Source organism: Mastomys coucha, unplaced genomic scaffold, assembly GCF_008632895.1.
Source record: "Mastomys coucha isolate ucsf_1 unplaced genomic scaffold, UCSF_Mcou_1 pScaffold13, whole genome shotgun sequence".
Lineage (NCBI taxonomy): Eukaryota > Metazoa > Chordata > Mammalia > Rodentia > Muridae > Mastomys > Mastomys coucha.
This window is the reverse complement of record NW_022196895.1, coordinates 35608423-35632234: the sequence shown is the minus strand read 5'-3', so window position 1 is coordinate 35632234 and position 23812 is coordinate 35608423. Positions and strand designations below refer to the sequence as shown.

General features: G+C 39.0%; 1 protein-coding gene across 7 annotated transcripts in view; it reads left to right on the top strand.

The window, feature by feature from the left end:
- The window catches only part of Nr3c1 (nuclear receptor subfamily 3 group C member 1), a 120170-nt gene that overhangs the window by 31520 nt on the left and 64838 nt on the right, over positions 1–23812 (top strand). For 3 of the 7 annotated variants that reach the window (XM_031365559.1, XM_031365556.1, XM_031365562.1), the window contains exon 2: positions 2561–3796. In XM_031365559.1, coding sequence (XP_031221419.1) covers positions 2574–3796 — 1223 coding nt within the window. In that variant the 5' untranslated portion in view covers positions 2561–2573. Of the gene's footprint in view, positions 355–762; positions 877–958; positions 1370–2560; positions 3797–23812 lie in introns of those variants that run through there. The other 4 variants (XM_031365557.1, XM_031365561.1, XM_031365558.1 and 1 more) reach the window with 4 other exon arrangements.

Here is a 23812-nt window from a genome sequence, read left to right as displayed (position 1 = left end):
CGCCCGCCCGTCGGGGACGGATTCTAAGTGGGTGGAACAAGACGCCGCAGCCCGGGCGGCGCGGCGCCGGGACCGGGGGGACGCGCGCGGGAGACGGGAGCGGGCGCGGGGGCCCGGCTTGTCAGCCGGGAACCCGGTGACTTTCCGCGCTTGGGGAGGGAGGGGGCTCTCCCCTCCCCCCATGGAGAAGAGGGGGCGACTGTTGACTTCCTTCTCCGTGACACGCGCGCCTCCCGCGTCCGCACGCCGACTTGTTTATCTGGCGGCGGTGGGAGCCGCGGGCGGGCGAGCGAGCGAGCGAGCGAGCGATCGAGCGCGCGGGGGCTGAGGTGAGCGGGGGCTGGGCGAGCGGAGGTGAGCCGGGACCGGGCGCGCTCCCCCGAGGGGCTCGGCAGCCGCGGGGCGGCCGGACTTGGCAAAACTTTTGCCAGCCCCGGCTTGGGGTAGGGTGGTGTGTGGGGGTTGGGGGGAGGCGGTGGAGGCTGGCGAGGGCAGGGTGACGGTGACGAAAGGGCCTCGGCGGTGACAGCGCTGGCGCTTCCTCTCCCCGCACCCGCCATCCCTGGCCCAGCGCGCTGCCCCGCCGCGGAGCCTCGCGCGCCCCGGCGGGAGTCTGGGCGTCCTTTTTGGTTTTGCTTTTTGCCGCCAGCCCTCCGGTCTTCCCTGTCCTCGGGGCGGCCGGGACACCCGCTTTTCTCCCTCCCCACCCCCGGGGCGGGGAAGGCAGAGCGGCGTCTGCGACCCGCGGGGCTCTGGGCGCGCGGCTGCGGGGCTGCGGGCTTGCGGGGTGGATTCGGGGCTCGCAGCCTGCAGCCCAGACTTCGCCGGGCTGGCCTTATCTGCTTAGAAGTGGGCGTGCCTCGGAGAACTCAACAGGTCTGGACACATTTCTCCCTTCACCTCGCACCTTTCTCCCTCCTTCTCCCCCCAACCCCACCCCCCCGACAACTTGGGCACTAGCTTTGGGGCATGGTTTTGTGCCCGACTTTTAGAAAGAGACCCTCCCTAGCCGCAGTTTTTGATGCAGCGATTTTTTTTTTTTCCTGACAAGTACCACTTGGACGTTTGAGGTTGCAGGCTTGGTGATTGCGGCCTTAACACTTAAGACCCTGGGCATGGTTCGTGTGACTAATGTCACAGGGTTATTTACAGTTTTAACTGTGGGGGGGGCGGGGATAAATGTCGGGTAAGGGAGCATCTTGTTTTATGAACTGATGTTATGGTTTCAGGCTGGAAGGGGCAGCTGTCCAAAAAAGCGGGTGTGAAAATTCATTAAGGTCTATTTGATATCTCATGTTTAGAGATGCTTATCAGAGGCATAGGACCCCGGTTCTGAGAGAGAAGTCCTGTACGGGGGAAAAATCCTAGGGTAGGTCCCAGAGTTCTCCAATTCCCCTTTCAGAGAAGATGGTCATACTTAGTGTCTTGGTACAGGAAAATTTTACCACTTTATGGGAGGCGATTCCAGATATATTTGTCTTAGTCTTTGCTAGTCTCTCAAAACATTTTTATTATTAATAATATACTAGAAATCTGGAGGAATACAATAAAGGTTTAAAATGGCAGAGAAAATTATTCTGAGCATTTTTTTTGAATGGGTTTTATTTGACTTTATATGTGATTGTACAATCCAGTTTTTCTGTTTTTCCAGGTATTTACATATTTGGAAAGAAAAATCTTCACTTATAGATAAAATATTTTGTATTGAGCATATTAAACAGTTTTTAAAAAGGAATATAATTCGGTAAATCTTGATGTTTGGAATTTTGATAAAATTCTATTAAACTATTTAAATAGGTTAAAATTGTAGTGAAGAAGGCAGTACAAATTATACTCTGCTTTTAAAGGTGTACATTTTAGGCTATATATAACATATGTTATTTCTTATATCCAAAGTTTGAAGGTACATGATACTAGACAGGCATATTTAGTTGAAAATGGAGTTTCAAAGTAAGAGCCTTTTCCCAGCCCTACAAGATCGGCAGCTCGGCACTGCTTATTTTTTTTTTTGTTGTTGTTCAAATAAAATGTGCATAATTCTTCCAGGTTGTACCTTGAAAGGTTTAGATGAGTGGGGATTGGCACAGGTGAAATTGTGAATCATAAGGTGTGTAAACAATTATAGTGTAGCATTTTTCAAACGGTTTGTGTAGTGGTTTCCAGAAAGGAATCACTCTTAATTGAAAGGGGTTGGAAATGTAAGGATCATGCCTTTAAAGAAAAAGTTAAATACTTTGACATCAAGTTGAACCTTTACAATAATCACTATAACAAATTACAATCCCCATGGTTACCAAATGTTTACATTTAGCGAGTGGCAGGATAAACAGCCAAATTGAAATCAATTCAATGTAACCTTGTCCTGGCTGTGCAGATGAGCTGCTTTGTGCATGGGAGGAGGGGGATATAGCTTTATATTAGAAAATAGGAACTATTCTTTTGATAATGGAGACTTTGATTTGGTAGTTACCTAAAAGGGTTTATTTAATAGGCTGTCTCTTACTAATCGGATCAGAGATAATGTGGTTTTATAGCTTATTATGTCTTTTTTTTTTTGTAGTTAATATTTGCCAATGGACTCCAAAGAATCCTTAGCTCCCCCTGGTAGAGACGAAGTCCCCAGCAGTTTGCTCAGCCGGGGGAGGGGAAGCGTGATGGACTTGTATAAAAGCCTGAGGGGAGGAGCTCCAGTTAAGATTTCTGCTTCTTCACCCACACTGGCTGCTGCTTCTCAGGCAGATTCCAAGCAGCAGAGGATTCTCCTTGATTTTTCAAAAGGCTCAACAAGCAATGCCAAGCGGCAGCAGCAGCAGCAGCAGCAGCAGCCTCCGCCGCCACAGCCAGATTTATCCAAAGCCGTTTCACTGTCCATGGGACTGTATATGGGAGAGACAGAAACAAAAGTGATGGGGAATGACTTGGGCTACCCACAGCAGGGCCAGCTTGGCCTCTCCTCTGGGGAAACAGACTTTCGGCTTCTGGAAGAAAGCATTGCAAACCTCAATAGGTCGACCAGCCTTCCAGAGAACCCCAAGAGTTCAACATCTGCAGCTGGGTGTGCTACCCCGACAGAGAAGGAGTTTCCCCAAACTCACTCTGACCCCTCTTCAGAACAGCAAAATCAGAAAAGCCAGACTGGCACCAACGGTGGCAGCGTGAAACTGTACACCACAGACCAAAGCACCTTTGACATCCTGCGGGATCTGGAGTTTTCTGCTGGGTCCCCAGGTAAAGAGACAAACGAGAGTCCTTGGAGGTCAGACCTGTTGATAGATGAAAACTTGCTTTCTCCTTTGGCGGGAGAAGATGATCCATTCCTTCTGGAAGGGGACACGAATGAGGATTGTAAGCCTCTCATTTTACCGGACACTAAACCTAAAATTAAGGATACTGGAGACGCAATCTTATCAAACCCCAGCAGTGCTGCACTGCCCCAAGTGAAAACGGAGAAAGATGATTTCATTGAACTTTGCACCCCTGGGGTAATTAAGCAAGAGAAACTGGGCCCAGTTTATTGTCAGGCAAGCTTTTCTGGGACAAATATAATTGGGAATAAAATGTCTGCCATTTCTGTTCATGGTGTGAGTACCTCTGGAGGACAGATGTACCACTATGACATGAATACCGCATCCCTTTCGCAGCAGCAGGATCAGAAGCCTGTTTTTAATGTCATTCCACCAATTCCTGTTGGTTCTGAAAACTGGAATAGGTGCCAAGGATCTGGAGAGGACAACCTGACTGCCTTGGGGACTATGAACTTCCCAGGCCGATCAGTGTTTTCTAATGGATATTCAAGGTAAGTTAGCACTTTTCTGTTTCATAAGAATGATACGTTTAAGATAGTTTGATAAACTTAAGAATTCTTTTATCAGTATGTGTTTTCTCGAGGTTTTGTATACTTTTGCAGATAACTCAGTACAAATGGTCTTTTGAGTGTATAGGCATGTTAGAAACTGGGAAGGACTCACTCATCACTGCATAAGCACTTCGGGTGTTTGGTTAAATAGTAATTGTTTCTCATTGGTCAGTATTAAAGATTTTATTTGAAAACTAAACCAGAATTCCTCACTAACAAGTATCTATTAAAGTAACATTCATCTACAAGTATCCAAAGTAGAACTAATATGAAATCAAGAAAAAAAAATGTCTTAGTCATATAATACATGTATTGTGCATATTAATTTAGCTGTTTTAGAATATATTATTGCAAGGAAATGCTTGAAGTGTTACCTTTCAATGAGAGGGTTAAGAGCTGGAAGTAGTAACACTTGAGTGTTCGATCTGAGTGGTCTGTGTTTTGAAACTGATAGAGCAATGCAGTGCGTAGGGACCTAGACCATAGCCTTAGAGTAGCCTAAAGCAGACAGCTGGCGACTGCTCCTTCGCCTCTGTAAAGAAGGAGCTGGTGCACGATGCTTTCGAAAGCTCCTGCAGACGATGATGCTCCACTAGGTAACTCATGATTACAATTTTCAGGCTTCAGTTAGCAAGGGCCATATATGTCTCTCGTCATTTTTCTCTGTCAGTTATAAAGGATACTGATATTTCCACCTGACCTCACAGAGGTCCGTTAGAATGGAATTACTGGAAAAAAAAAAAACTTGTACGTTAAGATAAATGGGCTGATAGGGCTAGGTTCTTCCCTGTGCCCTCATTTTCATGTTATAGAAATGCTGGCTTATTTATATCTATTTTAGGTATGATAAGAAAGAAAATGTGGATTGTAGTGATACAAGACAGATGAATCACTAGGGGTTTTGTTTTGTTTTTGTAGAAAACAGAGTTCTTTAAAGCCTTGTATGTAATCCCATCAGCCTTTTCCTATTAGTGGTGCTGCTCAGTGTTCCTATCAATTAGTCATTTGAGAAGACTTTTCTTAAAATTCATAAGAAAAGATTTCAATGCAGTCTTATCACTGATCTACATCCTTATAACTCTTTAATAAAAATTTCCATTTTCTGAAAGTTGTCTAGACACTGACATACTCCACACATAGAAAGCTTTTATTAGGAAAAATTAGATTTAGACTATGATCTGTTTTTCTAAATAGCTTAATTGTATTTTATCAAGAGGAGGGAAAAGCCACCTTTTCTTTTATGTATCCTAAGAGATGGGAAGTTAGTATTTATGTTACCTATTAGTAGTGACTACTAATTTATTACTCAATAATTAATTGTCCCTTATTTGAGGGAAAACTATTGCAACATTTTAACTTTCTGAATTAGGGGTTTAAAATACTCCCAGTAAAGAAATTTAAATAGTTTCTTATTGCATAAACTGTGTTTTTAAAATGGTAAGAAATACGCTGTACTTTAAAATTTCCAGTCTTAAATTTTTGACAGTAGATTTCATGAGGTTATCTTTCATAAAAGAATAATTATAATTGACTTGATTATCTATAGGGAGCTGTTAAGTTGATTTATAAACCTGTGATTATGCAAGGACAAATAATACATTTAGAAAATTTCTTGCCCTGAAAACCATCATAAAACTTCAAATTTTATTATAAGGAAAAAAATAGTGGAACCCAAACTTAACTTGCATGCACTGTGAATTTTCATTAAGACTTATAAAATCTGGGATATGAACAATAAGTCTTAGCCTTAGATCATTAAATAATTTTAATGCTTTAACTTTTATACTTAATAACATATAAAATGTTCCTGTTTGTGTTGGGCCTCTGCCCTTACAGAGATGGGCAAGGCCACGACAGTGTGGCACTTCAGAGATTCTTTCATGTCCAGGAAATGATTAATTTTATACTGACATATGATTTGGATTTTAATCACTAGTGTCTTTTCACCAGGCAGGATACCTTAACGGGACTCTGGGCGGTGCTTGCAAGTTTTACACTTAGCCCTGAGAACTGCCATTACCCAGAACAAAGCTTTACCCAAATAAATTGGGACAATGTTTCTTTTTTGAGCATTATTGAATTCTTCTATTGTTTCCAAGTAGCAGCCCTGGCAGAACTGAAATTGGTTGCTCGCTATATATGATGCGCGGTAGTTGCCAAACATTAGCTATCATCAGTGACGCTGAGTCATCAGCCACTAAGTCAACATGCTGAGGCCACAGCTTGACTGAGTCCTCTCTGACTTCAGGCAGAAAACTAGGAATGTTGCTAGGAACATCGCTTGGAACTTTTAAAGAAGGCATACCTTTTAATTTGAATTCTTAAATAACTAAAATATTTTCTCCCAATAATGTTAATAAAAGCTACTTCATATTGTAGTTGAGGGAGAAGGCAATTTCTACAGATGTCAGTATACCATGACATTAGGTTAGCATATTAAAGTTGGGAATATCATGATTAAGAATTTTGTTTTGTTTTGTTTTTAAGGTTTAAGTTCATTGATGGTAAAACAAGGTAATAGTTATTGATTGTCAGATCTAATCTTAGTAAAAGGAACTTCCAATTCTAAAGGTACAAATTAAAATTCAATGAGCTTAATATAAACATGATTGAAGCAGACACATTTGTGTGTAATCTGATTTTCTTCCACCGTGTTTCACCTCTGGCATTAATAGTATATATGCAGGAAATAAGCGGCAGAACGGAAGGGTTGTCAGCAGAATTCGAGCTTGGGGGTGCTGCTAAAATTTGGTTTGCAAGTTGACTCTTTCCTGAAAGGTCGGGTGATTAGAGGAAAAGAGTAGTACTGCAAGATAGACCTGTAAACGCAGTCTCCATGGAGGGCAGGGCTTTGGTGAGTGGTAGTTAATGAAGACACGAACACTTGAGTCGCTTTGGACATCCCTCATTATTGGTCAGATCTGCATCAAGTTTTATAAAAGTAGTGAGATTGAAAAATTATAGGAATATGGGCTGAGTGAAACACATTCTTCCCCTCTCTCATTTTCCTTATCGACCACAGGCTAGATGTTTTCTGAGACAGAACGTAAGGGGAAGGGTGAGACTAGCCTTTACCTTTGAGAGGTGCTTGTTTAATGTCTGACCTTGTTCCTTGCCTTCTAAAGATTCTGACAGTGGGTGTTCCAGTGGTGTTTTAAGCTTTCTGTTTCTTGATATCCATTTATGTAAAATGATTTCTGGGTGTGATTTGCTTTTGAGCATACACTTATTTGCTTATATATTGTTACCTTTATGGTAGAATCGCTTCCTCTTTTTCAAGATCAGTATGATTGATTTTAAGAGAAATGTAAGCTATTGTGTACTCAGGTGTATCAAGTTAGTGTTGGAATGACTAATATAGAGATACGTAATAAGCCTTTAGTCAACGCTTAATGAAATTCTTGTAATGTTTCTTTAGCTAATCCTTGTATATTTTTAATTAGCAATTTAACTTGTATTCATAATGTTATTTTGTCTTTTGTCTATTCTGTCTATAAATTTATTTGACCATTTTCCATATATTACTGAATGTGTATGAATTTGTGACCTGTTCTGAAATAAACTTTTGTACAAATGAGGATGCAGCGCAAGTTGCAGTAGATGGATGACTAGGAAGGGAAAGCTCACTTCAGAGGCCTCTAAGACATGCTGAGGAAAGAGATTGTGTTAAGTGGTATTTTTTCCACGGGTGTCATTGTGAAAGGCTAAGCATTAAATTCTTGGCAAGTTGTGTAAGTTTCAGTGCACTCTAGCCTGGTTAGATTAGGGAGCCTTCGTGTAGATTTCGGTTAGGCCTGCAGTGTAATTCTTTAGATACATTTTTCGCTTTAATAGTTGTGCATATTTACTTCTTACAAGGTTTTGGGCTTTACTGGGTGAGTAAGTTCAGCAGGCATAATCAGTTTGTGCTGAGTAGTATTTACTGTTCTGAAGCTGTCTTGGTAATATTGTTGTCAAAAGTAATTGTTTAATATAGTATGAAGAGTTGCCAAATTAATAACTATTTGTTTCTGTAGTTCTGAGGCGTGCAGAATATAACTTGGCTAATCCCATTGTGCAAAGAATTCTTAAGGAATGTGTTGTTGGAGTAAGCTACAACCAGAAAAAACAAACAAACAAACAAACAAACCAAAACTCCTCACTCCTTGGTCTTTACAGAAGAGGCCACTCAGCTCTGTCTGTAGCTTCATGTAGCCAGCTGTTCTCATTTCTCCTACCTTGGTTTTATATTTGTCAAGTTCTTCTAAGGGGAACTTAGATCTTAAAACAAGTCTCTAAAGTGTTTCCTTACTTTTTTTTTTGAATCATGTGATCATTCCTGTATTTGGGTGTAACCTTTAAAGATTAAATTTTTTTATACATTACAAGGTTAAATGAAGCTAGTGGATTCAACCCCTCTCCAGAGGGGGAGGGACAAAGAGAGAAGCAACAGAGGCCTTTAATAGAGGGAAAAACATAATTTCAAGGACAATTCCAGGACCCATTTGGATGAACTGTTACTCTTCAAATGTTAAAAGCCAAGTCCACTGTCAGGAATGTCGGCAATGATGATTTCTTGTGAGGGCTAAGAGCGACAAAGAAGGGAACGTTTCCAGTTATGTTGTTTCCTGTGATGTTTTTATCACCAAAATAAGGACATAATGGACGGTATTCTTTGATGCCAAGATTAATTTCACATTTTTCCCATTTTAAGGGGTTATTAGAGAAAAGCGATGACTGCCACAACCAACCATTTCATAGGTCATAGTTTACTTTTACATTTAAACATGCCATATGCTGCTTCAGCCACTTCCTATCTCATAGTGTACTTTTACTTTTAAATATTTCTTTATAAACTATCACCTGACTGCAGAGTACAACTCTTTCCGTGTGTTATATTCTGGTTTTCTGCTAGTATATTGAGTAATTTAGGCAAATGACAACATAAATTACTGGATTCTGTAAGTACTAGATAGCCACTTAAACTATTTATATTGCAATGGATCCTTAAAACCAGTTATTGTAAATGAAAGGATGTCATCCTTTAACTTACTCCCTGAGCCAATTTAAATATTAATCACCTATTTTGGTTGAGCCATGTGCTTAAACATACTATTTAGAGTAACCCAGCTATTAATTTTAAGTACTTCAGAATAATTTTCTCATTTTAGCAAGCTTCAGCAAGATTTATAGTGTCTGTAAGGCAATGTGTTTAATAAGGTACTCCTTATTTTAGATTTTTTTTACATTCACATATAGGAACACAATATACATACATGGTGTGTGTGTGTGTGTGTGTGTGTCTGTCTGTCTGTGTAAGGAGAGGAGAAAAGTTGAATTACATGATTTACATGGCTTACATTTATTATTATTTATATAATATTTTCCCTTGAATTTTTATTTTTGTTAGTTATTTTTAGAGTGTAATAAATATGTAGTATTTGAAACTTACAAACTTAAAGCTTATGTTTACTTTTAAAATAATAAATTAGCCTTTATTCTAGTTTATTTCATAAGTTTCCACAATAATATTTAGCCATGGCTATTATGAAAGTATATTTGATAGCCAAATTTTGAAAGCTGTTGTGAAATGATATCCAGTTTAGTACATGATTTATTATTTTATGTTGGGGCAATGCAGCAACTTATGACCTTATGTTTGTCACATGAACATTAATGCTTTACTGGTTTGCTGTGGACACTTTTATGTTGTCATACTTTTTATGTTTTGGTTTATAATTGGGATTTCGGCCTTCCTTAATTTTAATTCGTAAAATTTGGTTCCTTTTCCCCTACATCTTTTCCAAACAATTTGATTTGGATATTCAATAACAGTAATTGTAGGAAAAACAAAAACAAGTTGGGTTCTGAGGCTAAACTGAACCAATTTGTGATTCTGGGTAACTGTGTTTTGAAATCAAGGATACTTCTCTATGTCAAATTTTATCAAAACACTATTGGGTCTGTGTGTCTGTGTAAAAGTTTACAATTCTCTTATTAAATTGATAGGTCATGGTATATTAAAGACCGTTTTTTGACATTTTCTTTATATAATATCAAGTACAAAACAAAACAAAAATGAACTTAAAGTTGAGCTTTTATTAGATAGGGCTTAAAATTATATTCTTGATAGCACATAATATGTAAACGTTGTTGTTGTTGTTGGACCCAAGAAGCGAGCCTTTGCATTCTCAAAGCTTGTTGTATGTGTTAGGTAAGAAATCATCTATTCCCATCCCCACACTGTGCAACGAGAAATGAGAAATGGAGACCATGGCAGTACTTAGGAAAGACAACATCCTTCATTAGCTGTGCAGCCAGCTGGAACCGCCCTATTGGCAGCTAGTTAAACTTTAGCATCCAGGGCTCTTCAGGGTCTAAAAACAATAAGTAACTGACATAATACTGACCATTCAGGTACTTCATAAAAGTCACTGATCCTTTCTTCCTAGTGTTAGTAGGTCCGCTGGTGATTGAACACTAGTTACATGGCAGCACTATGTTACATACACTATGCTACATACACTATATTGCATATACTTTACTATATACCCTATATTACATATACTATGCTGCATATACTGTTACATATACTATGCTGCATACGCTATTACATACTCTATGCTACATATACTATGTTACATACACTATGCTACATACACACTATGCTACATACATAATGCTATTATAATAGTTCATGTTATACACTTCTCATACATTCATCTCATGTAATATCTTAATTCTTTGATACTCTTTATTCTACTTGTTGCATTAAGTTTCTGAGTCTGTCAAGGTCCATGCAGGACAAAAGCAGCTGTTACTTGTGTTTTACAACTGGGAAATTTAAGACATTTAAAGAAAAAAAAAAAACAGGAAACCATAATGCTGATCTGAAAGGAATTAGTTAGTATTTGATGTTTTAGAATCCCTCAACAATCTTTAACACTGATTGTCCAACAGTGAATACCTCTGTGTGTGTGTGTGTGTGTGTGTGTGAATGTATATATACATGCATATATACATACATATATGTAACTATATATATTTATGAATGAGAGAGATGACCAAGCCTCTGCTATATATGTATGTGAATAGTCACTTACTGATTCCTGTAAGTTTCATTTAGAGTACCCAGTACTCCTACTGGATAGAATATGTAGGTGCCAGGTGTCAGGTGCCAGGGTGTCAATGGTTCAGCAGGTAGAGGGCTTCTGTGCAAGCCTGCTGACCTAAGTTTGTGGGTAGAGCCTACATAACCATGGAAAATGAGAATCTATTCCATAAATTCTTCCTCTGGCTTTCACAGGTATGCTGTGGCAAACCCCATAGCATGTACATATACATACACAATAAAATTTATAATACTTAAAACTGGTGGCAGTTTTAAAGCTCTGGAAGCTCTGTTCAGCTAAAAGCAGGATGTCTCTCATTTGCTAATAATAGTTCAAGTATCTGCATCTCTAGTGTAGGTATTGCCTACTAAAAAAAAGCACTGGAGACTTTTTTTTATGCCTACTATGTGCAGTTCCCCAAACTGGGTAATGAATCTATTTCATTTAGACTATTATCTTTTTAAAACTCAGGTCACTATTTTCATACACTTAATTTTTTCAAGGTATTTTTTCTCTTTTTACAGGGGAGTACCTCTATCAGTAACCCTATTACATGGATTTTATTACACATTAGATATACCATCTAAATTTAGTAGCTGTACTGATAAACCACATTGCTGATAAACATGAGACTATCCCCTTTCTATTTTTATTGTCTGATACTGTTAGGTAGTCATGCATGAAGGATAGTTTGTTAATTAAGAAGCTTTCAATTTTTAAGAATCACAAATACTAACACTTTTTCTAGGTGCATAAGTTTGGGAAGATTGTGTAACTTGCTTAAAGACATTTACTAACTTTTTCTTTGGTGCTTAAAAAGCTGCAGTAAGGGCTAGAGAGAAAGAAGGCTTAGCGGTTCAGGGTACTTTACTGCTCTTGCCTGAGTTCAGTTCCCAGCACCCACATCAAGCACCTCACAACTGCCTGTAAGTCCAGCTTCTGGAAGAATCTGACACCTCTGGAATCTTTAGGTATCTTCACAGATGTGCACCTACCCATATGTATGTATGTACATATATATATACACACAGATGTACATATGTTCATTATATGTTTTCATTGTGTGGTTAAGTATGGAAAATAATTAAATGGCAGTTTAAATAGATAAATTCGTTATTGTAAACCTGATTTTGCAAATAGATACATTGAAAAAGTTTAATTAGAACATTATATGAAACATCTCATCTGAATCCCAGATGGATTTATGAAGGACAAAATATGAGAGTAGAATAGAGTTTTTAAAAATATTTCCCCCAAATAGAAAAACCCAGAATAAACGTTTGATTCCTGAGCTCCCCACCTTGAGAGGCTGTGTTGTTGCCACTTTTCTTTTGAAGCCATCTTGCCACTTTGTAAACCATAAGAAGAAAATGAACTTATTAAACTGTAGTACTATACCAGTGTTCTTAACCAGAAAATGTTATTTATTTCTTCTTTTGATTACATATGCGTAAACTTTCAGAAATTTAGCCAGTCTTGGGTTATGATATTTGTTTCTGTTGAAGATTATTTATGAGTTCAGCTAGCGTGTTCCTTTCCCCTCCTCTTCCTTGTCTCCCTCTCCCTCTTCCTCTATAAAACAGGCTACTGTGCAGCACAGGCTGCCCCCAGACTTGCCTTAACCTTCCACATGCCAGGCATACAGTCCTTCATAGCAGAGGCCAGTTTGAATATGCTTCCCCTCTACCCTCAAGCAGATGGTGCTCCATGGTTGAGTCCTGGTGTGTGCTTTCTTATAAGTTATAAAGGAACTTAAGTAAACAGCTTACATACTTCTTTTTTTAGTATCATGCAGAAAAAGTAAAGATTATTTACTTTTAAGCCTAATTTTTTTCTCTCTCATGTTTATTTTATGTTCAAGAAAGAAGGCCTATCTTTGGCTTCAACTTGAAAGGAATTTGGTGACTACAGATATGGAGTAAATACAGTGTGAATTCCTACAGTAATTTTCAAAGTATTTGAGGTCCTTATTCCAGCTTCTCCATGTCTTAGAGAATTAACCAGTTGTCACTATAGCCAACAGTTCAAGTTCACTAAAGTTATTTATACTAATACAGCAGTCTTGTGTTATAGATTCAATGTGAAATTCAATTATTTTCTACTTTTAGTCCTCAGAATGTAGAAAGGAAACTTAGCTTCTACTGACAGCTGTTTGGGAACTTAACACTTTTCATCTCAAGTCCTGCATGCACTTAGCTTCCTGTTTGTTGTTGACAGCAGGGTAAGATGGGCGGACGTGCTGCAGCAGTCAGGTAGCATGTCTCCTGTGGAACCATCGTCTTAGGACTGAATTGCTTTTGACAGAACTTTACTGAGAATCATCTTAGAACTTTTTTTATATCTGTATTTAAAACAAGCTAGATTCTTAAATACTTATTATTCTTCCCCAAAACATGACAGATTTCAGTGGCTAAGAAAGAGGGACAAAGACTCATCATCATGATATGACAGTATTAAAGTCTCTGGGCACTAGCGGAGAAATGTTGTTAAAGAAGGGGGAAATACGCATAGTAATTCTTAGGCTTAACTTACTGATGACAAATGACCATTTGACATTAGACAGAGAGAACTACTGTGCTCTAATAAGGACGCTAAAAGGAAAAGTTAGAAAGCCACAGGGGGGAAAAAAAGAAAGAAAATGACAAATTTAAATTTCTGTCTGGTGACTGGCTATGTTTGATTTCTGTATGCCTCATCTTCTGTATGGGCATGGGGACATCCCTAAGAAGCCTAGTGATGTCATTATGTTTGTAAAAGGAAGAGTTGCAAAGACATTCCAGGAAGCAGTTCTGGAGAAGGGTGGTGGGAGGGCCCTAGAGCATCCCAGAGGTCTTCCATTTGCCCCTGCAGAGGAGAATGCCTGCAGAGGCGAATGCCTGCAGAGGCAAATGCCTGCAGAGCTGGGCCCTGGGCACGAGTGAGGTAGTGGTCAGAGTCTGCTGGAGAACAGAATGGGAGACTTTCATACCTGTTCCTCCTTCCTCCCAGTTTGCTTTTTTAAGTGTTTGCCTGAAGAAAGCTTATTCCCTTGCTGGAGATGGAGTGTGTGCTGAAGGGATTGTGGGGGTGAATCAGGAGTGAAGGTCCATCCAGCTATTGGGAGTAAGAAAAGATTTTAAGAAGGCTTGCTAGGAAGAGGATGAAAACTAGAACCAGTCCATTTGTTAAGAATGAGCCGAGGACAGATTTAAGCCATTGTGAGATTGAGTAGTATGACCACACTTGTTATTCTAACTCTGTGCATGCAAGACTGTGTTTCCTTGCCTAAGACTGATTTTCTTACACCAAAGTAGGGGGTGTCTCTGTAGTCTCTAAGGGGAATATGGTTGTCATTCTAGGTCCTGTGGCACCTGGTCTAAGCTCGGAGATCTTTTATCTGAAATACGTTGCCCAAACATCCACGTATTTCTCTGCCCTTCTTTATTTAGGTCACACTTACATGTCACTTGCATAAGAGAGACCTCTGTCTCCATCTCCAAGTGAACATCTTTCACACCTTATTTCCTCTTCTTTGATATATTTAGGAACCTTATGTCCCCTCTATTACAGGTTTGCTCCACTCTTAAACTCCAGCATCTAAAGAGCAGGACAGAGATGCTGAGTGCGCGAAGGAGCAAACTTGTCACAGACTTCAGGAAGAAGGCTCAGACTTTAGTCTAAGAAAACCAGTCCTAAGACAGTAGTTGATGCAAATAGACAGAACAAACATATGGTTTTAATTGTTGTCTGCTTCTAAAATTACTCTAAAGCTTTAAATAGGATTGATTCTTGCCATTTCTTAACAAATTAGGGCAATCAAAGCTTGTAAATGATCTTTTTGAGGGTGTTTGGTTGTTCTGTTTGTTTTGTTTTGTTTGTTTCCTCCACTATGTAATCTTCTGCTCCAGAACTTTACATTTATTATTTATCCTTTAAAAATTTCATAAATGTATGCATCTTAATCATATCTGACCCTACCTACTTCATCTCTCTACCTCTTCCTGGCTCCTTACCCCAATACATCCCCCAAGTCCTTCTGCTTTATAAAAGCAGTCCCCATGTCCATGAAGAGATTCCCATATGTATATGGCTATGGGGATTTATGTGTTCTGTTGAGAACAGATTATTCTTGTAAGTGAACCAAAAAATGTACTCATTTATATCGAGTTACCTAGAAAGGTAGGCAAGAAATAGTGGTTTGTGGTTGTTGTTGTTGTGTTAGATAGTTTGTAACACTGGATATTCTAGAAGAAGAGGAATGGCCCATTTTCTCTCAATTTCTAAATTGTCTTTCTTCAGCTTATGGGTGTTTTGGGTTTGATTTATTGTACAATAGTATCATCAACCTAAAAGGTTAGTAGAAGGCTCTGTCTGCTAAGTATTTCAGATACTTGTCTACTTTGGCAGAGAATAATAATAATAATAATAATAATAATAATAATAATAATAATAATTCCAAGCCACATAGGGCTTAACTATTGAAAGAGAATTATATGAGGTCTTTTAAGAGTGGACTTCTCTAGTCTTGAAGGAAAAAAATAGGAATGGACCAAGGACAGGGCTTTGGAAGGCATCCAGAAAGCAACCACAAAAAACACTCAGTGAATATCTGGAGAATTAAGAGACAGAAATCTTAAAATTGGTGAGGAGAAAGTATTTCATGATGTTGTATCAACTTGGGCTAAATACAGAACAGAGTTTGATAGTTACATGAGTGACGATGTCCTTAAAACATACAAATGTCCTCAAAATTTAAGTCCTTAGTGCGTCAGCAAAGCAAATGGTTAGTTTATAGTTTACAAAATCTTAGGTTAAAACGTCTCATAGAAAATACCATTTGTCTGAGGCCATGAAAACTGAGATGCGTTAGAAGGGCAAAAGCTAGGATCCAGAAGGTCTTGCTCCCTGGGAAGCTAGCAAAACATGAAAAGACTGACGAACTCCCTTCCTTCAAACTTTGCTTACTTACCAATACTAGCCAAATTGTTTACCTAATTGTCTCTTTTCTCTTTAATTCATTCTGCATTCTACTACCAAATAATCTTCCTAGAACAATACTTTCAATATTATTCCCCTAATCAATGGTTGTATTATTCACGTAGATGCTGTAGCAAACCTTCCCTAGACTGTTTTCCAAGTGCAAGTCATTCTGGTTTGTATGTTGTTAAGTAAAAGTAGAATCATCATCTACCCATTTCTCAGCAGCTTGCTTTTCTTACATAACAAATACATCCTGGACTTCCTTCCAGATCAACAGATGTGGATCCGTTAATAGTAATACAATATTCTGTTCAGGTTGTTTGATGATTTTTGCCATTGTAGACTCCAGTAAATACCCTTTTCAAAGTTTCCCTGCAGATCAAAGATGAGATTCCAAAACTAGGTTACTGTCAGGAGTTCCATGCAACTAAAATCTTAACAGAGGTATACAACTAATGTTGTTTTCTTTGTGGGCCAGACTGGCATTAAATAACCTCTTGATTTTCCTGTCTCAACTCTGTTTCTTGTGCTGGAACTGCAGGTATGTGCCGCCACACCAGGTTCCAAGGAATCAAGTGTCACTTGGTATTTCTTTTCTTTATAATAAAAACACATGCATTATGATTACAAACTAATTTCTTGCCATAAGTCCCAAAGTTGATCATAGTACACCAGTGTGACGCGTTACCATCTGCAACCCAGGCTCTTCTGCTTTGGACGTTACCTAACCATGTACATTAGTCTAATGAAGCAGTCTGTACCTTTCCCTTGTATTGCTCAGCCTTGGCAGTCCATTCTCATATTCTGTAGTAATGTCTTGGAAAGTAGGCTTACTCTGTAGATGCCAGGGAGAAATCAGAGGCCCCTCTTGGGGCTCTTAGAATCATTAATAAAATACTAATACTTTGAGTCTGGGATGATTTTATTGAATTGAAAAGAACCTGGGCAGACAAACCCTTAAGTCTCTGCAGCTGCCTAGAGGAGGAGAATGGAGAAGGGAAAGCCATGCCGTTTGAGCCAGCATGGAGACCAGACCTAGGGCGATAGGGAGAATATGCCCAGAGAACAGGAAGAAGAGAAGAAGTTACACTAAAACATGACTTCATGGGCAGACTCGTGAAATTGCATCTCATGTAAGCTACTGTGCCAGGGGTGGGGTTTCATGGAAGGAAATGTATAGTATTTCATTAAAGAAAAAAATGTCTCCTGTCTCTTTGACACAATAAGGTAAGCCTGTCCTCCTGGAGTAGCCCAGTAGCCAGATGATTGTCTAGGTCTTATTGGAATGTTAGGTCTCCACCCAGGCCACAGATTGAATTCTCTTGACTAGATGGAATCCTTTCCCTAATAGGCCTTTATTGCTAGCTAACAGTAACTACTGACAAGGCAGTGTTTTTTGGTTTTTGTTTTCACCTGACTCAGTGATTGGTGCATAGTAAGTGCCCAGTAGATGTCTTCAGATACTGTTTCCTAACATACATGTATATGGGCATGGACGTGTAAGTCTGTTGTTCATTTTTAACATGTGCTTTGTTTTGGCTTTTGGTTGCTGTTTTCTGGGTTCAAGTGATATTTCTCTGCCTTAGTCTGATGCGTAGCTGGGACTACAGATGTGTGCCTCCAAAACTGGATCTGTGTGTATGTGAGGGGTGGGTGTGGGGCAATGCCTGTGTCTAACCTCTCTTTTTAATAACATCCAGTCTTAAGGACAATGAATGTCTTCACTATAGCACCTTAGCATGTAAAATACTCAATTTAGAGGAAATAAATAGCATGAATTTGCCTTAAATATATTTTATCCCTTTTAGGGAAAAGTGGAATTCTAAGAGTCCCTAGCAGCAGGACAACAGAGTACCCACATGGAATACTTGCAGTTTGTGAGGCACCATCCTCACAGTTGCAGAACTGAAGGCATGTCAGCCTGTGTTTGGCCTCCACTGGGTTGTGTTCTGTGAATGTTACATATATAAAGTTCTTGTAGGAAACAGATTTTAAAGGGTATCTCGTTTCATTGTCTTTTCAGTGGAGACTACCGTTTTGTTTAATGTGTATTCTGTCAGGACAAAGTCCTAAAGTACTAGCCTGAAAGGTGGTAAACTGACCAAGAGTAACTGCAGACACACCTCGATGACACCTCTTTGCATTTAAAAGACAATAGATGGCGATTTGCATGTTAGTGAGTGATAGTGGTTCTTCCTCAGTATGCCCAGTACACACATCACTGAGGAGTAGCCTATCACTTTTGTGATAGAACACGTGGTAGAAGCGTGGAATTCCCACTGGAGCTAGGCTTGACATCTCATTATTTTGTAGGAAGAAACCTAGACCTGGCACAATTAGTATCATATTGTAGGTCAGACTTCCTTGGCTTGAATCTATTAAAATCTATGTGATCTTGATCAAATTTACAATCTATAAACCTCAGTTTCTTCACTTTTGATATGGACACAAGGAGATACTGCTGGTGAATCATGCAATACAGTCTGGCACTTAAGCAGCATTCATGAAACATTAGCAACATTAGCACTTATTCTTAGTGATGTTGCTTCAGACTAGAGAGCACTTGGCCCAAGTGCTGCATGAGCTGTCTGTCTGACCATAGCACCATGCCACTGCTCACAAGTGAGTGTCAGTGACAATTCTTAAGATGGGATCATTATGATTTTAAATTTCAGAGTGAGTCTTATAATTAAGTAGCGGTAGCCTTATCCTCTGGCAGTGTTATCACATGTATGTCCTGACTTAAATACGAAGGGAAACTAAAAATATGTACTCGTGATAGATGGTAAAGGAGGGCTTCCTGTTGGACTCTCTCTGTTTTACCCCTTCCATCTTCCCACTCAGCCACATGAGTTGAGGAGAGTTACTCACAACTACTTGCTCTTAGTAGAACTTCAGGGAAGATGAATCAGGATCACAGTCTTAAGAAGACAAGCCTCTCTCCAAGCTTCACACATTCTTTGAGTATTTGAAATAAGTTCACCTCTTGTTGTGGGATCCCTTCATAGCTTCAATTTCTTCTAAAGAGAATAATTCTTTTAAAGTCTTATGGCACAGCCTTATTAAAAGACTTTCCTAGGCTTCAATATAAATTAAACCCCACTGTAAAAAAAACAAAAAAAACAAAAAAAACAAAACAGACATTGGTTTTCTGGGGGATTAGTGGTTAAGAGTACTTGCTGCTCTTGTACCTCAGTTTTGATTCTCAGCAACTATATAGTGGCACACACACAGAGAGACACACAAACACACACAGAGAGCCTTTACTTTCTTCATGTAGGTTTTCTAATACATAACAGTTCATACCATTGCCTAAATTTGTTATATACATTGAAGCATTTGTGACATTCTGTGTTTCAGCCTTAACTCCATAAAGTCAAAGATTTGTCAAACATTTCTTTTAGTGTCAAGATTTTCTATTTTTAGCATCGGAAACTTTCATAAGCAACCTTTGTTTACCAGATTGCTGGAAGATTTGTCTGATAACTTGTATAAGCTGATATTCGCTTTGTACCTTTCACATAACATTCATCTATTATTCTTTATGGGATATCCAGTTTAACTGGTCAGTTCCATTTCTAGCTAGGCTCAACGGGTCTCAGCTTAGTTCAGCCAGCGTCTTTATGGCCAGTGGTTTGATTTGCTTAGCAATAAATGGCAACTGCCAGCCTACTTGCCCAAGCTTTTCCTAACAGTAGAATTCCCAAAGAGTCAGAAGAAGCATGGAAAAATGAGTTTCAGATATTGACAACTGAGTGCCAACCACATTCTGTTGGTTAGTTAGTTGGTTGGATTCAGGAAATGGAAGAACTGTCAGAAGATGTTGCAAAGAGGAATACCAGTAAGATGTGGGGCTCTTATGACTATCTTATTCCCCCTTTTAAGTGAGATTCAACCTTCTTTGATTGGGTCTTCCTACCTGTTTAGCAGCAACAACTGGAGCAGGGGATATTCCAAAATCTGTTGCCTCTACGAGGGATATATGTTCTAGCTAGACTGCCCTCTCTGGCCTCAGTGGGAGAGGAAGCACTTAGCCTTGAAGAGACTTGAAGTGCCAAGGTTAGAGGATACCCAGGAAGCCCCTACCTGCTCAGAGGGGAGTGGGAGATGGGGGAAAGATTGTGTATGGGGTGGCTAGCAGGGAGCCAGTGAGGGGGATGTAAAGGGAATAAGTAAAAAAAAAAATTAATTTTAAAAAATAGAAGGGAGGCATTTTGGTTATTTTGTTTGGTTTCACTTTTTCCAAGCTTGTTACAACAGTTCCAGGATTTAGTTACATTAAGAAAAGTCTTGCTGGGCGATGGTGGCGCACGCCTTTAATCCCAGCACTTGGGAGGCAGAGGCAGGTGGATTTCTGAGTTCGAGGCCAGCCTGGTCTACAAAGTGAGTTCCAGGACAGCCAAGGCTACACAGAGAAACCCTGTCTTGAAAAACCAAAAAAAAAAAAAAAAAAAAAAAAAAAAAAAAAAAAAAAAAAAGAAAAGTCTCATTCTTTAGATTATGAGATTCTAATCATTCACACTGCTTTCCTGAGTGAAAAGCAAATCATTGATCAAAGGGTGACAGGGCTTCAAAGTTAGAGACTGGCTGGACTTGAGACTGCAGCTTTATCATGGTTCAGACAGTCTGCCGTGCTTCTTATGTATGGTAGCCATCTTTCCATGTCAAAAGAGTCTGTTTTCCTCAAATCTTAGGCAGACATACATCAAAGAAATCTAACTCTTCAAGTGATATTACAGTGTTTCTGAGTACATTGGTGTTTGTTTGAAAGACAAACAAACACCAAATTCTGGGATCACAGGTATGTTCCACTGTGTCTCTGTGTGTGTGTGTGTGTGTGTGTGTGTGTGTGTGTATGTATGTATGTGTGTGTGTCTTTATGTGTACATATTTGGGGGGTTAGGAGTATATACACATAAGTTTACTTTTACTGTCTCACATCTTCGTAGTGTTTTAAGTTTATAAAAGCTTTAAAATTGACAAGTATCATCAGAAGCATTGATCATAAATTTATCCTATTTTTTGTTAAGTTAAACTATATCACCTGATTAATTTGTTAAACACAGGATTAAGAACGGCCTAAACCAACTTTAAGTCAAGTGAGATCATTTGGAAGCACTTGTCTTAATGTCAGCCTGGAGACTGGTAGTGTGATGTGCTAGATCCAGTTGTCTATTTGACATTGACATCAAGTTGCTGACACCTATGATTTGTAACATTTTATCCTAAGCGATGAGATATCTCACTTGAAACAAGGTGGAATATTAAAGGTTTAGGATGCTTAGGAAAAGCAGAAGGTGGTACAAAATATGACTTGAAAAATCCAGGCTCAGGTCCAAGTTAGAGCTGTCTTTTGACTTCCATGGCTTTGTAATCACTTGGCTTCATTTACTTCTGTAAGATTCTTTGATCAGCCTGAGGTTGAGGTAAATAATGGTTTTAAAAATGTTTTGAAAGACAATAAATATTGCTTAGTTATGATTCTGAAAAGCTAGTGTTGTAGTCCTTCATTCCTTAATCCTGTGCCAAAGTGAAATGCTTGTGCTAGTTGAAGACAGAATAGTTACTGAAACTGATGAACTTTCGTAAAAACATGTTCTGTTTTACTAGATATACTAGGTTTTTTAAAAAGTGTTTATGATATATAATGATACACAAGGGGGAAAGTACCTATAAATTATAGATATTATTTCAAAAACAATAAGCAACATCTGTTGGAACCTATTTTAACTTACTTCATTACCTCTACTTAGGTGGTTTTAACTTGAGTTATGGAATCATGTTAAATACAACCTGTGATTGTTGACTGATCAGTTTTAAGCTTGCTTTCAGATAGGGTCTGGCATTGAAGCCCAAGCTTACATAAAGCTCATAGTGATCCTCCTGCCCCAGCCTCCTAAGTGATAAGATTACTGGTGTGCACCGTCTCTCTCAGTCACAACCTGGTGGTTTCATTTGTTTTTTGTTTTAAACATTATGTTCTTAAGAAACATTCATGTAAACAGAAACATTTATACAGATATGGTTTTTTTTATTGAATATAGTACATGTCTGTTCTCATTGGACACTTGGATTGTTACCAGAGCTTTTGTTTGTTTTGTTTTTTGGTATGTTATTTTGAACAATGATGCTGTGGAAATGTCTGATAAATGTCTGTTGAGTTTTTATCTAAAAATGCAATACCTAGGCCATAAGGTAAGCACAGCAGTAACCCAAGCCAGACCCTGCAAAGCTGCTCTGGCAGAGTGGGCTGCACAACTGCCATACCACTAGTTACCACTAGCCTGTTCCCCTGGTGGCTGTATCAGAGGTATAAAATATATAAGCATGACACGCATGCATGTTTCCTTCTCCATGTTACAATTTAAATAGCACTTTTAAAAGTTTATAAATAAGGTTGGGCCTTTCCCTCCCTCTCTCTTTCCTCCCTCATTCTACTTTAGTGAAGAAATTGAGATTGGACTTTAGGATAAACATTGTTGCAAAGTGCCTACTTGGTGGGATAAACATTGCTGTAGTGCCCTTTGGTGGGAGGCGGAGGAAGGAAGGAAGACGGATTCTGGAACTTTTGTCTCACTGAATAAAACCTGGTGTGCCAGAAACTGTGCTTGGAACAGAATGAGAGCAAGCAACTTTGGGATGATTGCACACAAACACTTGTATATCAGTTTTAATGTATCCAATTTCTACAACAAAAATTTATGAGAAAGGTTAGGGGTTCTTGTCAGATAAGCACACCAGTGACCAGGCATACAAAACATAAGAAGTCCCTCCAAAGGATTTTAAACTCTACAATTTTAGTCCTAAATGAAAGTAACAGAAGTGGGAAAAGACATAGAGTCAGCAGGTTAGCTAAGGCAAACTGTTTGCTTTGGTAGCAATGGCAAAGATAAATGCTAAGGTATAAGTTGCAAGGAATTCCTGCCTTCTATAGAACACTCACTTTTATGATACCTTTCAGTGATCTCTAAAAGGTTTCATTACACTAGATCATGGATAGAGGGAAGAGAGGTGAATAATGCAGTTTCTGTTTCCCCACCAGCTTCTCTTCTACTTTTAGGGTAACTTTTTAAAGTTAAAAGTTAAAAAAACAAACAAACAAACCACTTGATTTTGTCTGTCTGCCTGCTTATTTTGCATAACCTCTGTTCTCTAGTTCTATCAGTTTTTCTGCAAATGACATGATTGTATTTTTCTTATACATGAATAATGCTTCCTTATGGAGATTCACCTTATGCTATACACTGTATCCATTCATCTGTTGATGGACACCTAGGCGGACCCACAGCTCTGCTGTTCTGAATTAATAACGCTGCACTGAAGTATGAGAGCATCTGTTCTGCATCCACAGGCTTGATATTCTTTGTTTAAATACCCAGGACTGGTATGGGTTGATCATGTAGTCATTCTACCTTAGGGAAACATGCACTGTTTACTGATTTACACTCTCACCTTTACTATAGAAGGATGGCCCTTTCTCCACATCTTTTTGACTTAACTGCCATTCTGAATCTCAGTGCAGTTTAATTTTGATTTTCCTGTTAGTTAAATATATTGAGCAATTTTTTTTTGTAAGGTTGAAACCATTTGTATTGTGGAGGGGTGAATGTTGAGGTGGTTACTTCTGGCTAGCTATTACTTTGTTCTTTTTTATTATTTTTTTGTTAGATATTTTCTTTATCTACATGTCATATCATATTTCCTTTCCCAGTTTCTCCTCCGAAAAAAAAGAAAAAAATAAACAAACAAAAACAAAACCCTGTTCCCTCTCCCCTCCCCCTGCTCACCAGCCCACCCTCTCCTACTTCCTGGCCCTGGCATTCCCCTCCACTGGGGCATAGAACCTTCACAGGACCAAGGGCTGCTCCTCCCACTGATGACCTACTAGGCCATCCTCTGCTACATA